The sequence below is a fragment of the Berghia stephanieae genome, chromosome 15 (genome assembly GCF_034508935.2).
Source record: "Berghia stephanieae isolate SIO BIC M18660-M18661 chromosome 15, UCSD_Bste_1.3, whole genome shotgun sequence".
Classification (NCBI taxonomy): Eukaryota; Metazoa; Mollusca; class Gastropoda; order Nudibranchia; family Aeolidiidae; genus Berghia; species Berghia stephanieae.
Window position 1 is genome coordinate 26,095,792 of NC_088374.1, and position 16,918 is coordinate 26,112,709.

General features: G+C 35.3%; 1 protein-coding gene across 3 annotated transcripts in view; it reads right to left on the reverse strand.

Annotated features, from left to right (window-relative positions):
* Positions 1–2,267: 2,267 nt before the first annotated feature.
* Positions 2,268–16,918, reverse strand: part of LOC144960649 (acidic leucine-rich nuclear phosphoprotein 32 family member A-like) — a 19,273-nt gene continuing 4,622 nt past the window's right edge. For 2 of the 3 annotated variants that reach the window (XM_078893899.1, XM_078893900.1), the window contains exons 2-9: positions 15,097–15,448; positions 12,967–13,110; positions 11,736–11,855; positions 10,620–10,770; positions 9,193–9,219; positions 7,064–7,149; positions 4,836–4,962; positions 2,268–4,055 (exon numbers count right to left, since the gene is read on the reverse strand). In XM_078893899.1, the coding sequence (XP_078750025.1) occupies positions 3,931–4,055; positions 4,836–4,962; positions 7,064–7,149; positions 9,193–9,219; positions 10,620–10,770; positions 11,736–11,855; positions 12,967–13,110; positions 15,097–15,156 (840 nt within the window). In that variant the 5' untranslated portion in view covers positions 15,157–15,448 and the 3' untranslated portion in view covers positions 2,268–3,930. Of the gene's footprint in view, positions 4,056–4,835; positions 4,963–7,063; positions 7,150–9,192; positions 9,220–10,619; positions 10,771–11,735; positions 11,856–12,966; positions 13,111–15,096; positions 15,449–16,918 lie in introns of those variants that run through there. The other variant, XM_078893901.1, reaches the window with a different exon arrangement.

Genomic DNA, 16,918 nt, shown 5'->3' on the forward strand with positions numbered 1-16,918 from the left:
GAATTAGTTCAAATAGGAAACATGTAGATTCCAAGAGCACACTATCTAAGTGTACTTCGAATTCACCTAAGTCTCATCCATCCACAAGTACAGGTGCCGACTAAGAGGAATACATTCAACGTTTACAAATCATATACAATATGTAAACAAAACAATACAGTGCATAACAGAGAGATGATTTACAAGGATAAAATATCATCTCCCAAAACTAGCCATACATTTGACTGTTTCCCTCGCCAGCCAGGACAAAACCAATAATTTTCATCCCAAGACAAAGACAGAAGGCATGTTGGAAAACAGATATAGATAGTTCGAAGATGACGTCACTCAAGCCTTTGTTATTGTATTTTGCCATCCGCGTTTGTGAGTTATTCTCACTGAACTGTATTAACCCGACTTTAAACGTTCATGGATACACAGTTTTGTCTGTTGGTCCGTTATACTTCCGGATGGCAATGTTATGAGCTTCTTAGCCAAGCGCATACTATCTATAGGGGGTGGAAGACACTACAGTAAGTGCCTCCCTGCCCAATATGGGAGGTCAGGAACCCCACCCAGAGACAAATGGTTATTAGAACAGATTGTAGATTCCAAGAGCACACTTTCAGTGTACTTAGTTTGAGATGACCATGTCTCATCTAGACATGAAACACATGCCCCGACTAAGAGTTTGTTTGTTTGTTGCTTTAGGTCTCTTCCAACACAATTGAGGTTATATGAGAGACCGCTGAAACAAAAAAACAAGCAATCTAACAAAAATAGTACAAATGTCAATCAAAATCATAACCTAAAGATATCGTAAGCTAAATTATAAATAACCAAGAACAAACAGGCAGAGGATTTACAGGAAAAAAAATATCCCCTGTCAAAAATACAATCACAAACCAAAGAAGCAGGATAGGCTAGTAAAGAGAAGAAGAAACGACATCACTATCGGATCGTACACCCATGCGAACATCAAAGGTATATGATTCAAGGGTGATGCTCCCATCCAACCACCCGCTCCCCGACTAAGAGAAACACATTCAAATGGTTACTAGCCAATAATAATATATATCTACTTTTAACCCCCCAAAAATATAACAACAGTACATAACAGAGAGCTGATTTGCAAGGGGGAAAAAAATCATCTCCCAAACTACAACTATTCATTTGACTGCTTTCCTCCCAGTCAAGGACTCCGGCCAGCGTTAGGTCAAAACTAATTAATCCCATTCCAAGACAAAAGACAGATGCAAGGAGATAGAAGACAGATGACCTCCTGCCCACCATGGCAGGCCAGGGCTCAGTTCATAGCACCGAAAAGTATAATCCAGACAAAAGCACAGGATCCCATCAAGAGGAATACTCAAATGCTTACAATATACAAATCATTATTCAAAACAAAAACAAAAACAACGCTATGTAACAGAAGATTTATTACAAGGGAAGAAACCATCATCTCACAAAACTATGGCAATACATTTGTCTGAAGACCGAAGGGGATAGAGCTCAGCTGGTGGCTGGTTCGGAGATTTGTATTTTTGTTTTTAAGGGTTTTATGCGCTTGCAACACATTGTCATATCAGCGCCAGTAAAGCACTCAAGAAAAGGTAAGAAAAAGGGGAATTGGTTCAATGAGGAAACATAGATTCCAAGAGCACACCATCACACCTAAATGTCTCATCCTGACGTAAGGCATAGATCCCCACTAAGAGGAACACAATCAAATGTTTACCAATCATATATAACGTATACACAAGGGAAAAAATATCCTTTCCCAAAACTATACATTTGACTATTTCCCTCTCAGCCAGGGCCAGGACAAAACCCAAGTAATCTCATTCCAAGACAAAGACAAAGCAAGTTGGAAAACAGATATAGGGGGAATAGAAGGCACAGTAAGTGCCTCCCTGCCCACTATGAGAGGTCAGGAACCCCACCCAGCTGATTCGGATAAGTAAGTCCGCCGTTTCCCTCCCATCCAAAGTCATCATCTCCAGGACAAAGACAGATAGATAAAGGGGGATATATAAGACACAGCAAAAGCAACCTCTGCAACCCAGGTAGATCAAAAGATCACCACACCGACTCCTCGGTGAGACTATGGACAGGATCCAGCTTAACACAAGAACAAGGTCATGCAAAGGACAAGAAAAACAATAGAGATAGCCAGATCAGACTCTGGCCTGAGGAAGAATCCAATGGCCCAAAAAAAAAAAGAGAGAGAGAGAGAGAGAGAAAGATATATATATATTCATATATATAAAATAAAGCAAAGGATGAAATGAAAAATGAATATCTTTATTTTCCCATAATGATAAATGTGTCCAGAATGGGGCTGATGAAATCATGGGGTGACAAAATGTGTGTCTGCTGATGATCAATGATTTTTGTCTTAAAAAGGGGGAAAATATTTTATAGAAGAATAATAATATTTCAACAACCATGTCCACACAATCACTGTACAATTTCTCTCTCTCTCTCTCCCTCCACACACACACACACACACACGCATTCATCCATTACAATACTAACTCAATACCTATTCCACAACACTATTTTACCAGCCACCTAAACATAAAAATAGAATCAGTCCAATCCACCAACGGTAAAGGTAACAATTCTACCACTATCAACAAAATATTTATTAACTCTGTAAAGCCACCCTAATCAAAAAACTGTGTGTTAAAAGTAACAAAAGTCAAATTTATGCCAATCCTAGCTCAACAAAACGATCGATACCCCCATAAATGATGATGTGCGTATATTAAAGGGAGAGTCGTACCGAATTAGTAACCGGTCCACAAGTTAGAGCTAAAAAAAAAATTATTTCATAAGAGACCTTTTAAAAAAAAATCCTAACAAGATCTCTACAGAATTAAGTTTTTTAAACAAAAAGGGAAAGAAGAAAAAAAAAATTATTTTTTTTGAATGGTACCGTTTAATTTGTCATCTAACTTGAAAAGGACTGTAGAGTCAAAAGGCTACAAGTTATGGGAGTTGATTTTAATCAATGACTAATTTGTTTACCTAGAGAAATAATGATCATATAAATGAACACATACAACTTTTGTAATATCAAACCTCAACCAGACTCCTGGCATCTATCGAATTAAAAAACTCTCTTTTTAACAAATCCCCTGTGAATGGATTTCCATAACAATCACACTTGCCGTGTGCTCGAACGCATATGACACCACAGTGACAAACAAACAACCACATCTCGTGTATGTGTGCGCATATGTGTGTGCATGTAGTAGTAGTAGTATATGACATCGATAACTATGAGAGAAGAGCATTAAAAATCAACAAATCGACTCTGGCCTGGACCAGAGCAGATAATGTGTCAGTCAGGCCAGTGCCAATCATGGAATCAAAAAACAACAGTCGTCAATGGCCAGTCAGCAAGCAAACAAACAAACGTAACAGTGAATTTAGTTATGTATAATATTTCCAGGCCATTGGCCTGACAAACCTGCAGTCAAATAAATGTTGATCTTATGAGCCAAATAGATGCTGCAAGAATTGACATGAAAACAGCAACGTGCTATAATTACATTGTTCTTTATAATGCGATGCTAACCAATGAATACTACAAAACAACAGATTTTAAAAGATGCAGTTTATATCCAAATCTCCATCCCCAACAAACAAACAAAAATTGGATTTCACCACAAGGAAAAACATAGTGGTCTGGTCTGAATTATGCTATAAAACTTGGAATGTGAGGACATTTGATACTACTTCACTACCAAAAGAAAAAAGGAAATAAATAAATCTAAAAATAAAATGAAATAGCCCATACATTGCAATGGATTTGAATGTGATGAGACGAGACAGGCAGGTTTGTCAGGCCATGGGTTTAAATCGTGAAATCAATAATGAATGGATGACTCAATGATAGTGATAATAATAATACAAAGACTACAAAAACTATCTGTACAAGGACTACGCTTCCTCATCCTCCCCGTCCTCGTCGCCCTCTTCTTCGTCTTCGTGTTTCCTCTTGGTGCCTCGGGCTTCTTCACCTTCCTCCTCCTCGTCTTCTTCATCATCATCATCATCATCATCCTCTGCAGAAAAAGTGAAAATGATTTTATTTTAACTCTGAATACTCTCAAAACCTGATTTTTTTATATATCCAAAAAAGAAAACTCGGGAGAAACTTTGGGCAAATTTCAAATTTAAGTTCAAATTAAAACATGACAGGTTGAAACAAAAGAAAAACAAACTTTTGTGATAAAATCCCCCCTTTAAAAAAAAAAAAGGATACGAGAAGGAAGAGTGCATGCCTACACAATATATTTTCTTATAGCTTGCAAGTCTCCGGTTAGACTAATCAAATTCCCCACATCAAATCCCAGCTCTGAAACACTTCATAATTTAAACTCAGCCCTCAGTGGTTAAACCCACAATAAAGATATGATGAAGAAAGAAAGAAGAAGAAAAAGGAATTTAGCACTACATCTAAAAAAGTTATATCCACTATATCAAGAAATGTCATGGAGGAATAAATATAGAGTAAAAGACTGTTAGAACGCAGTCTATCTGGACAGAAAAAGAATCCAAGAAAAAGCGATAGAAGGAAAAAAAAAATATCAGTTGATGCAAAAACTTTATAATAAATAATATTTAAAAAAAAAAAAAAAAAAGAAAGAACTGAAGAAGAAAAAAAAAGAAGGAAAGATTGATTGAAAAATAAAGAAAAGAAAGAATGGAGAAAGGAGAGAAGAAAATAGGAAAAGAAAAAAAGAATGAAATATATCAATAAGAATGCAAACTGACAACTCAACGATGCCAATAGTGAAAGGTGATCGATCTTAAGGGGCAAATTTTTTTTTTTTAAGACTCACCTCCGTCTAAAGCAGGATGATCCTCATCATCATCATCATCCTCGTCATCGTCATCTCCAGCCTCCACTATCTCATCGTCATCTCCATCCTCGCTGGGCTCAAAGTCTTCCTCATCCTCTTCATCTTCCTACGCACAAAATAGAATAGAAAAATATAAATGAGAAACTTCCAAGATGACGACACCACCACGGTGCATTATCATTTTCTTTCCGGGAGAAAATTTCCCAAACAGAAACCAATGGACATATATACAGTGGAATCTACATAAAGCCAACACCTCATGTCGGTCCCAAATTTCCTGTTCTTAATCTAAGTGTGTTCCATTGATATTGGATAAAATCAACCAACCTTTATGCAGACCTGACTACCACAAAATCTTTAAAAATTCATAATATTTGGGAGATAAAAATTACAGCCGCTCTGGTTAACAAGGATTAAATAACACATTAAAATCCTTAAAACTATACCGTCTGGCATCAACTATAATTTTCAACAAGTGTACATGACTTAGAGATGTCTAGTTCTTATATTCATGGCTGCCAATTCAAGAGGCAAAAATTTACCAAACTTTTACGCAAACTCATATAGACATACCCCGTTCTAAGTGCTGAACTCCAGTAAAAAGACATGATGTTCTTACTTATTTCCGTTTAGCAGGTGATTGGGAAAAATACTGAGGGATTTAACATCTTGAATTCCGTCAATATACGGAAAATTGGCAACTCAAGCCAAAATTTTCGTAATTCTAATAAATTGTCACAATAGTAGTCAGGTTTGTGTTTGCGATGTTGGCTTTATCAGAAGTCCACTTCATATATCTCCTTAAACAAAAATTCCAATTCGATAGTTATCCTTCTCCAATTTCAAGAATAAAAATCTGGATCAGCCCACAAGTAGCTTTCCAACCTTATTCCAAAATGCTCTACTGTCTATGTAGTGGAGTTTGATCTCTCGCAAAAATAACATTTTTATCACAAACTGTCCTCCACAAATTAGATATAAAAATCAGGATCTGGTTCAAAATAAAGTAAAAACGAACATAAGAGGACGATCTTAAATAAATTCTTCAGCTCCAACACATTAAAGAGAAATTGGGAAAACAATAACAAATTAAATACTCTATCAATATTAACTAAACACAACAATCCAACTTATATAGAGCAAAACACTAAGTTCCAAATTCATAAATAAAACCTTAACTCACTCAATCCTAGAGATTTTTACGCCTTTTTTCAAAATTGGAAAAAATGAGCATGTAGATAGATATTTTTATTCAACTATCATTAACAGGTAAAAATTAAAAACATTAGCTTTGATACTATGCCTATAATTTGTCTCAGAAAAATGTAACATATAGGCATGGGGTAAAAGTAACACAGGTAAACTACGGATATAGTCGGTGTTAGGGTTGAGTGAGTTAAAATGTTTATTATTGGTCTGTCCACCCAGACAAAATACAACATCGAATCAGTGAGACAGATGGTTGGCACTAAGGACAAGTCAACTATCCCATCATTTCTAAAAACATTTTTAACCCGCTCCTTACCAACTATAGAAAATTCGCCACATTCGTTACGAGTCAATGAACGTTTTTTTTTAAAATCAGATTTGTCTTGGTAATCACAAACTTTGAAGAAAAATCTGCCATAAATATAAGAACTTAATGCTGATTTGTAAGGCTTGTCTTGCTGAACACCAAGTACTTATTGCTTTTGGGGTTTGAGTTTTCAAACTGTGTCTTGGGCATGTATGGCATTTCAATAAAGATCATGAAAATTGTCGGTAATGAGAGAGTTAACTTGATTATTAAAAAAAACAATTATGTCCAACCAAAGTTTAGATGATAATATCAGTGATGGTTCATAAAATACCTTTATATTTTGGATGACCCCCTAATAAAATGGCGCTAATATATTTTTTAAAACAACATCAAGAAACTTTCACAATTTCATAATGCGGGATAATAGCCTACTAGTCCTTAGAAGCAAACTAAAATATATAAAAATACACAATCCGGAATGGTAAGTCACATGACAACAGTTCCACTTAAAAATAAATATTATAGAAAAAAAAAAAAAAGTACATAATCTATAAAAACCTACATTGAAGAAAAAAATAAGGAAGAAAAGATAAGTGAGAATGAGACGGTAGAGAAATTTGACGAGAAATTCAGTCCACAACAACCATGCAAGAGACGAGACAGAGAGACAGATGGACAAAGAACTAACATCATCAATGTTCTTCGTCAGGTACGAGAGACCAACCTCATCCTCATCCTCATTTTCATCGTCGTCATCCTCATCTCCAATTTCATCTGAAACGGAACAATATAATAACATTATTAAAAATATGGTACAAAATCTAGAAATGTCACATGGACCAATCTAGAACAAGATAATACATCTTTGTAATTCATGGTAAAAAAATACCAACACTACAAGCTACCAATTTATATAGAGAAGACTTACTACAATTCATATAATACAGACCTGCCGTTCATACCGATTGATCGGTATCATACCGATTTGCAAGACCTTTTTTTCGTATTTACCGATTTCCCGATCTGCATGCCGATCGTACCGATTTCACCAAGTGACCAAGGGCCCGCAGCCCTCCACCCCTCTCTTTTACGTTTACTTTGTGCTTTACATTGCACGTTAAAATTTTCAAGTCTCGTGAACTTTGACCCGTCCCGCGATACCTCGATAGATCACATGACGTAGCGAGCCTCTTTGTGATGCCCTCACACAGATAGAAAACAAACACGGCGCGTTATTTAGTTTTCATTTCCTTTGTGAAGCGACAGCGAGCTGTACTGGTAAACCACCGCGGTCCCTGGCTTCTGACTCGTTACCAAGTGCCACCATCTTTAAATAAGTTAGTAGTCTGATTGCCAGATTGGCGTTGTGCGTGCCATTTTGGGTGTTGGGGAAAAATAAGGGGGGGGGGGGGGGGGGGATAATTGGATAATTTTACGTCTCATACTGATTTTTTTACAATGTCATACTGATTTCCTTTTTCGTGAAGTGGCAGGTCTGTATAATATATACATATATACAATCGGCCAGGATGTAACGTAAAAATGATAATGTAAATAAATATAAGGTAATAAAACAAATGCAAGTTTCTAAAACTTAATTGAAACTACAGAAATTACAAAACATCTAAGGTAATTTAGGCACAGCCAAAAACAATAAAGGCAAAAATGTCGCTATAAAAAAATTATACAAAAGAATCGACTACTAAAAATAACAGGTTGCTAAAAAATTTTAAAACCTAGACCATGTACAGTCCACATTTCTTGACTATGAATATGACAGTATTCTAACCTAGACTGGTAAAAAAAAAATGTAATTTAGCTAATAATGTCCAAAAGGCCTTTCACTGTAAGCACCTAAACATCGGGGATGCCGAAGTGCAGTAAAAATAGCTCATAACAAAACAAAGACAAAATTGCTTTGTATCAAGAACGCGTGCAAAGGTGTATTTCTCATTTCTCTCTCTCCTGTAAATTTTGTTTTTTTTTGTTTTGTTATTAAGATTTGTACGGCGCATATAACACATATCAGCGCCAGTAAAAAGGAAGAAAATTGAACAGTAAAAACACTCTAGATGTACAATTAAAAGTAAATGAGGAAAAAGTGAGATGGGAGAATGGTTCGAATAGGGAACAGATGTAGATTCCATGAGCACACTATCACTTAGTTTGAGATCACGTCCAAGTCTCACCCAGACACCTGTACAAGATTCCAATAAGAGGAATACACTCAAACGTCTACAAATACTGCAACTATACATTCGACTGTCAAGGACTCCGGCCAGGACAAAACTCATTCCAAGACAAAGACAGAAAGAAAATAGAAATAGGTATATATAGGAGTGTAGAAGACACAGCAACCACCTCCCTGCCCACTATGGGAGGTTGGGGAACCCCCACCCAGTCTGCAAAATTTAGTAAAAACCGGTCACGCAGTAGGAAAATGATTACCTTGATATTTGTCTTGTTACGAGATAATTTTACTGCACTTACGCACTCCCAATGTTTAGGTGCTTACTGTGAAAGGCTTTTACTTTTTGGACATTATTAGCTATAACTAAATTTCTTTTTACCAGACAAGGTTAGAGGGTGATACTGTCAATATATATAGTTAAGAAGCTGACTTGGACACATAATGCGAATCAAAGTTGATGGGCCATATCTTCTGTAAGTGATTCTTAACTTCCTACAGACGATGACCAAAAAAAATGACACTAGCATTGCTCCTCAACTACAGTATCTAGTTCTGAATTTAAGATCGAAGGTAAAAAACCTAAAAGCCTCAATCCTGAAAAAACATGAGAAAACAACAAATCTCACCTTCATCATCGTCCTCGTCATCCTCACCTGTAAAAGAAAAAGAATTGAAGGGAAAAAATTTTAACCCAAGATTGACTGGCATTTTTGCACTACACAGATAATCTGGGTATAAACTATCCATACTGTAGAGAAACTTTTTATAAAAAATAGTCTGGACAGTCAGCCATCTGTAAAGAGCTAAAAAGCCTCTAAGCAAATATTAAGAATTACAAGGAGTCACAAGGATTAAGGATATCCACATGTCCTGTGCTACTCAAATTCTGAGATTATTAATAATAATCAAAAAAAAATTTTTTAAACAAACGAAAATCGTTTTTTCAAAAATGATTCTTGTGTAAAAACATCTGTAGAATCCATTTTCTTTGGATTAAAATCTCAAAATGATGCCTAAAACTCCTAAAATTACCTTGAATAAGGTAAGGGCAAGGTAAAATAGGAATATGTTTCGTGCCCCAATTTTATCCCTTAGCAATCATATTTTTCACTATCGTAACATAGCAAAGCTTGGTATCATTGGAAACGTATAAATCTACCCTAAACATTTATTTTAGTTTCTATTCATTACCGTTTTAAAATTTCATAAAATATGTAGGTAGATTAATTCACAAAAACGTGTATGGTCTATTTTAAGGCATATGAAATGCAGTTTTGCGTTTTTCTTAAAATGACATTATTGACTAACTGTCAATCACTATCTATAGTAAAAAGGTAACTGTCAGAAGTGGCTGTAATTTTGCCACACTATTAATAGATGTATATTTATCGACTTACAAAGAGATTTTTAAATTAGTTTTAGTTTTTGAGTTAGGACATTTTTCTCTGAATCATCCTCTAATTCCAGAGACCTTGATATAGCCTAATAATAGCACATTTTGAGGCTGTACATGTAAAAGTATGATTGTTTTGTTTTTTTTGTTTTAAGGGTTTTACGGCGCTTGCAACACATTTAGCTTATATCAGCGCCAGTAAAAAGGAAGAAAATGGGATAGTAAAAAGTTCTAGAATTACAATTAAAGCACCCAAGAGAAAGTAAGACATGGGGGAACTGGGAACAAATAGGGATCAGATGTAGATTCCAAGGACATACTACCAATGTACTTAGTCTGAGATCACCTTTAAGTCAGTTTCGGTAAGGTGTTAAGAGGATGTTCTTGAGCTATCATGCCAAATATCCGGCCTTATACTAGAATATGTATTGAGATCTCAAAATAAAGCAATGTGTAAAACTTATCTTGAAGGTTTAGAGTAATTTTAAGCAAACAACTACACTAATGACAAAGATGTAATTTTGATTACTGTAGTATACCAAAAGCCCCCCCCCCCCCCCCCCCCCCCCCCCCCCCTCTAAGAGAAGAAAGCAACATGTGTTAGCACAAATTTTTAACATTTGATAACGTAAACAAAATCAAATGGACAAACCAACTCACCATCTACATCTTCCTGTTCCTTTTCCTCTCTGTCAAAACCATCTAAGAAGATTATTTGTTTGAGCTTTTCAAATACTTTTTCTCTGTAGTCGGGGTTATTTGTGACTTCACAGTTGAACAGATCCAAGCTTGTTAAGTGGGCAAGGTCTTTCTGTTAGTAGATTATAAAAATAAATAAATAAATAAATAAATAAAGTGGAATTCACTTAAACTAGAGAAAATAGTGAATGAAAATAAAAGACGTGTTTTGTTAATAATTCAAAGGATTAAGACTTAAAATATTATCTTAGGGTGTAATGTTACAGAGATTACCTGTTACATTCCCCTCGTCACTGATCTGTAAAGTTGTCTTACAAGATAACTCTTTTTGAATGTATCAAATTGGTACTCTTTATTCTTCATGCTGGCTTGAACTTTTCATGTCTTGTGATCAGAATGTGTAAAAGTCAAAACATGATCAGATTTATAATGTTTTTTCACTCTGGATACGCTTTTATGCTCGTTGAGAAATATTTCAAAAGGGCGTCCGCCATTGTTCCGATAGTTTAGAGCCAGTTACTAAGGTACCATGCGTCATTACGAGGGAAGTGACTTTTTGACGGTTGAAGCAAATTAATTGTGAAAGCTGCAAATAGCAGGGGAGGAAAAAGGGAACTGATGGCCTTGGTATGCAAATATTTGAGTTGATAATTAAAATTCACCCTGTTGTGGTGTCTTAGTACAGTATTGGTAAATTGAAAGGGCAATAACTCAATAATAATAATAATAATAATAATAATAATAATAATAATAATAATAATAATAATAATAATAATAATAATATGCGACAACAAAAACCGACAATCTAGCGTCAAGATAAATGCAAAAATAGCAGTGCAAAGGGTTGAAAAAGTGAGAACAAAATTGCTACTCCTAAGACTATAAACTATCAACAACTGAGCTGAAATGTGGGACATGGGGTGGTGATGCGGGACAGTCCCAGCCCAGGACACTTGGCAGCCCTGGAATATTGACATTTTTGATATTGAGAACATCATGGAAACGAACGTTTGGCAAAAACATCCGCTGGTTTTTAGGGTTGTGAGAAAAGAACTAAAGGTTTGAGACTAGACTTACCAACGGATCCAACGTGTCGACATCTTTGATTTTGTTCCCACTAAGACTAAGATGTGTCAAATTAGGACAACCTGTTAAATGTTCCAATCCTCCAAATATTCTGTTGTCACTTAACTCCAACTGGGGACACAAAATATATATATATAAATATACAATAATAATTGATAAAGATGAGAATAAATAACGATAAACAATCTGCAAATCGATCAAAGACACAACTTTATACATTTATTTACTCTAGACTACAATTAAACCCTAGAGCAGATCATATAAAATCACAAATAAAAGTTATTTCAAACAAAGATAGAAGATCTATCGCCATATACTAGAACTAAATTCAATGATATATGCTTTTCAGGAGAGGGAGTTCTTGAGTTCCAATTTCATAATCTTAAGCTAGGAAGATATAAAACAATTGACAAAATTTTTTAAAGACAACAAAAAAAAAAAACAGAGCTTACTAAAAACGTGTTTCACAATAAAATCATACATATTGATAGACCTGATGAGATTAGCAAATTACTGACTAGCTCAGTGGTGTTGGATACATTTTGTGCAAGTTCGAGACTGCCCCCCCCCCCTTCCCCCTGAATGACAATTCATTAAATCCTTCAAAACTCCTTTCTTTTCTTTTTAATAAAAATAATTATAGTTTTGGCCAGAAAACTGATCCTTCAAAAATTGATGGATAAACTCGCTCAACCCTAGAGATTTTTGCTGCTTTTCAAAATTGGAAAAAGAATGTATTAAAATTGAGGATGTACATAGTTTTATTCAACTATCATTAACATGTATAAACTTCAAACATTAGCCTTGACATTACATCTATAACTTGTCTCAGAAAAATGTAATAAATAGGCATGGGGTAAAAGTGACAGAGATAAACTACGGATATAGTCGGTGTTAGTCACTCATCCGTTCAAAAACCCTCGGACATAAATATGGTATTTTCAATCGATCTACATTTGAAGGACAAGAGTGTTCTGACCAAAAGTTCTAAATTTTTAAAAATTGTTTTTCTTTTCGGTGGGAGGAGTATCAGAGTGTGACAGAGTCGTTGGAACAATAATTCAAAACTGCCACAATGGCAACGAAGAAAAACTTTGTATATCTCTTTGGAAAAAAATTATTTTTTTCTAATCTGAATTTGCCCCTCCCAAAAAAGCACCCATATATGCCAAATATAAGAGACCGGTCTGATAATTAAGGGACAAAACAACTGCAAACATACCTTTCTAAGGTTTCCAAGTTTAGGGAAATTTTCTAACGTCTGTAAACCAAGGTTGATAAGACTCAATGTCTGTAGGTTGGAGAATTCACTGGTCAAACCTTCAATTTTGGTGGCACGACAATTATCCAGATTCAAGTCCAAGATCTGATGGAGAAAATAATAAAATATAAAATATTTCAAAAATCATTTCTATCAATCTCAAATATGAGACGGAAGTGGAACAACATTGCGTGTGTGTGTTTGTGTTTAAATGTACCAAAATAACATGTCAGATCCCAGCAGCTGAGAGCAAACAGACGAGTAAACAAAATAAAGAAATATACAGCGGCCAACTTCACAAAAAGGTAGTAAAACGGGACGACACCCTAACATGCACAACCGTCATGGTTAAAAAAAGACTGATAATAGTAATAGATAATGATAGTGGAGAGAGAAAGATCAATGATTCATGATCATATTAATATTATTACCCTTCCCTTGCTTTTCTTGCTGGAATTTCATATTTATATGCATGAGTAAGGGGGGTTGGGGGCAAAAAGCTTGAATCAGTAATGATTAAGTAATGACAATGAAAATCAACAGCAGAGAGCAGAGAGTATTTCATCTGCAAAAAGTAGTAAAAGTAAGAGGTCCAAAGATAGTGAGAGTGGCTAGTGGAATAGTAGTAGTAGTGACAGTGACATGCAACTACTGAACGGAACTGATGATACTCAGCTGAGGCTGAGGGGCTCAGCTATCACTAACGGTGAATAAACAGGATATTGTGTCAAATGTCAATGTAGAGTCTTAATTATGAAGGTGGTACTAAGAAAAATTTTGAGTCGAGCAGAAGTAGAAGAGATTTGCATAAATATAACGTATCAGTATCATAAGTTTCCAATTCCAACTCGCGGTACTGCAAGTTATTCAACGATACTCGGATTGTACGACGAGAAGACGCTGTCACCTCGACCTAAACTTACAAATAAATCGAGACGTTTACATTGTCATTGATGTAAAAAAAGAGGTCGTCGAATAGCATGTTTTAAAACTTCCGTGACTTGTAAATGTATTGTAAGGGGGTTTATCCAATGCGGTACAGAAAATACATTCAAACACACTGTCAGGCTCCAACATTATCTCCGCAATTATTGTACTTTCAATACCAAACGCCACAGAAGAAACAAGATGGCGGAAGTAAGAAAAAATGCAGACTGAACAAGATCTGTGCAAACGTATACAGAAAACTGTGATCTTTCACCTTCAAAAGCTACTCTGGCAACTTACGTGTCAAAAATCATGAAACGATCACTATCAGAACTAAATCTAGCAGCAAAATAAGATAAAAACGGTTCCTGGGCCATCATTTAAGCGATATTTCTATGCTTTCAATATGGCGTGCACAACAACGCTACGAAGAAATGGCGAAGTTTGCCAGCCACGCTGATCTCCCCTTGTATGTACGCCTCTCCATCAAGCATAAAACATCTCCCCGTAAAGTTCGAGCTTCGTTAACAAACACAGGACTTTACAAAAATGAAATCACAAATCCACGATTCGACAAATTATGCTAATACAACATGTTCAGGGGAAGGAAACAAATAAATTATTCAGAATCTATCAGAAATCGTATGGAGAAGTTAGTTATTGACCTAATCTGTCTCAGTCATGCTTTGACTTCCTCGCTAGGGATGTTTTGTTGACCGTCACAAAACAAGTTGTTTCAAGTGATAAATGCAGTTTCAGAAACCAGGGGTACATTTTCACTGAAAAGTGACACAATCTTTAGACCCTAACAGTTCTCATAACTCATGTCAAAGATCAAACGATGGGATATAAGCAGGAAAAGTTCGAGCGTTCATACGGCTGATTATCGCATACAAAGTGAGGGGCGCCATGTTATGTTTAGCATGGTTCAAGTTGGCACTTTCGGTTAGACTTCGAATAAAATATTGAGACCATTTAAAAGTGGATGAACCAAAAGGAAAGGTCACATTGTCAGAAATAACAAATAGCAGATGCCGTTGTCGTTGCGAATTATAAGAGAACGTGACCATGAAAATGAAAATGACAAGTGAGACGGTCGTGGTTGAGAAACAGAGTCAGAGCATGGTGAGAGACAAGTTCGTTACTTTTGATTTGTTCTCTTACCTGGTGTTTTTCCCTCCCCCTCATCTCCAATTCAAGTCTTCTCTCTATTCCTAAAGACATCTTGAATTTTTGCTAGGAATATCACAATCAAAATCAAATAATTCCAATAGAATCACAGTCTGAATTTCAAGAAGAAAGATCTTCAACACCACAACTGCGCGCGAGATATCAATGATGAAGAAGGCCTTCGCTGATTGGCTGATGGTGGTTCTGGGGCATCTGGTAATCTCATGAATATTGAGCAGGGACTACTCCAACCCACCAATCGAATCCGTGCGTGAACATTTTACAAACGTCAACAAATCCACGTGCTTTCGTTATTTTTAGCTATTTTCCACGTGGGTTTGCTTTGCTTTGTTTACAAACGAAGAAGGAAAATGGGTTACAGCGATTTGAAAGTACGGGAACGAAACGCTTCTATTCTCAATCCTACAATAAATAACGACCTAGTTTTTCAAATCATTGTATTATAGTGATAACCATAGCTTTAATTTAAATAAATGGAATCGGTGAAAGGACAAAAGATGCATTTCAGTATAATTTCAGTCTTTAGTTATACTCAAACCGACGTTATGCAGGTCTGACATCCGAACGCAATTATAATAATGTAGCTACAATATTTTGAGTCATTAAAAAAATAGATTTCCATTACAACAATAAACCCATAATGAATTGGGTTATCAGACCTGCAAATAAGTGCACATCAAGCCGAAGTGTTCTTACTAGCAGGTCTGAAAACTTGTCTTGGGCTCATTGTTGTAATAGAAATACCCTCAAACCAACACAAAAAATTTGTCCAGTACAAAACTGTTAAATCAAACCCGTAATTGCGGTCGGCTTTTAGACCTGCAAATATATGCACGTCGGCTCAAACTAATCAATAATTATTTGAGATCAGTGTTTAAAGTCCGACACTTGATTCTAGTTTAAATTCATTCTTAGCTACCTATGACAAACTCGAGACACATAATTTATTCAATTTTAACTTTTTTTTAAAATCAAACACACATAATTTTTTTGTTTGTTGCGAAATATAAAAAAACCGCAAAATAATATCAACATACGGAAACGATTAGCTGGTGATCAGCCGACAATTTGATATGCGATCAGTGGTTAACATTGGTTTGCCCTGTCATTACCAGTTTCGAATAATTACAATAGGACTGTTAATAATTAACTTTTATTATATCTATATTATTATTATTATTATTATTATTATTATTATTATTATTATTATTATTATTATTATTATTATTATTATTATTATTATTATTATTATTATTATTATTATTATCATTATTATCATCATCATCATTATTATTATTACTATTTATATTATTATTATTATTATTATTACTATTATTATTATTATTATTATTATTATTATTATTATTATTATTATTATTAATTGCGCTCGGTAATCAAACCTGAAAATATGTGGCCTGGGTGTGCTCTTATTTACAAGTCTGATAACCTTAATTATTATTATGGTCTCGTTGCTGTAATGGAAATATATTCATATTCAGAGAGAACTTTAAACTTGGTCTGTTTTGTATTGTTTGTTTTTTGGGGAGTTTTTTTTGGTTTGGGGTGTTCTTTTTTTCAACCCACCAGGATCATTATTAGACCATACCAAATATTATAAAATGTAAATTTATAAAACTCTTGCATACTTTACATTGTCGCCAAATTGAGAGAGAGAGAGAGAGAGAGAGAGAGAGAGAGAGAGAGAGAGAGAGAGAGAGAGAGAAGTGGGGGGGGGGGGGGGGCTGATGGACGCGAGGGTTATAGGGGTAGGGGCAGCATTATATCAAAAGCTTGT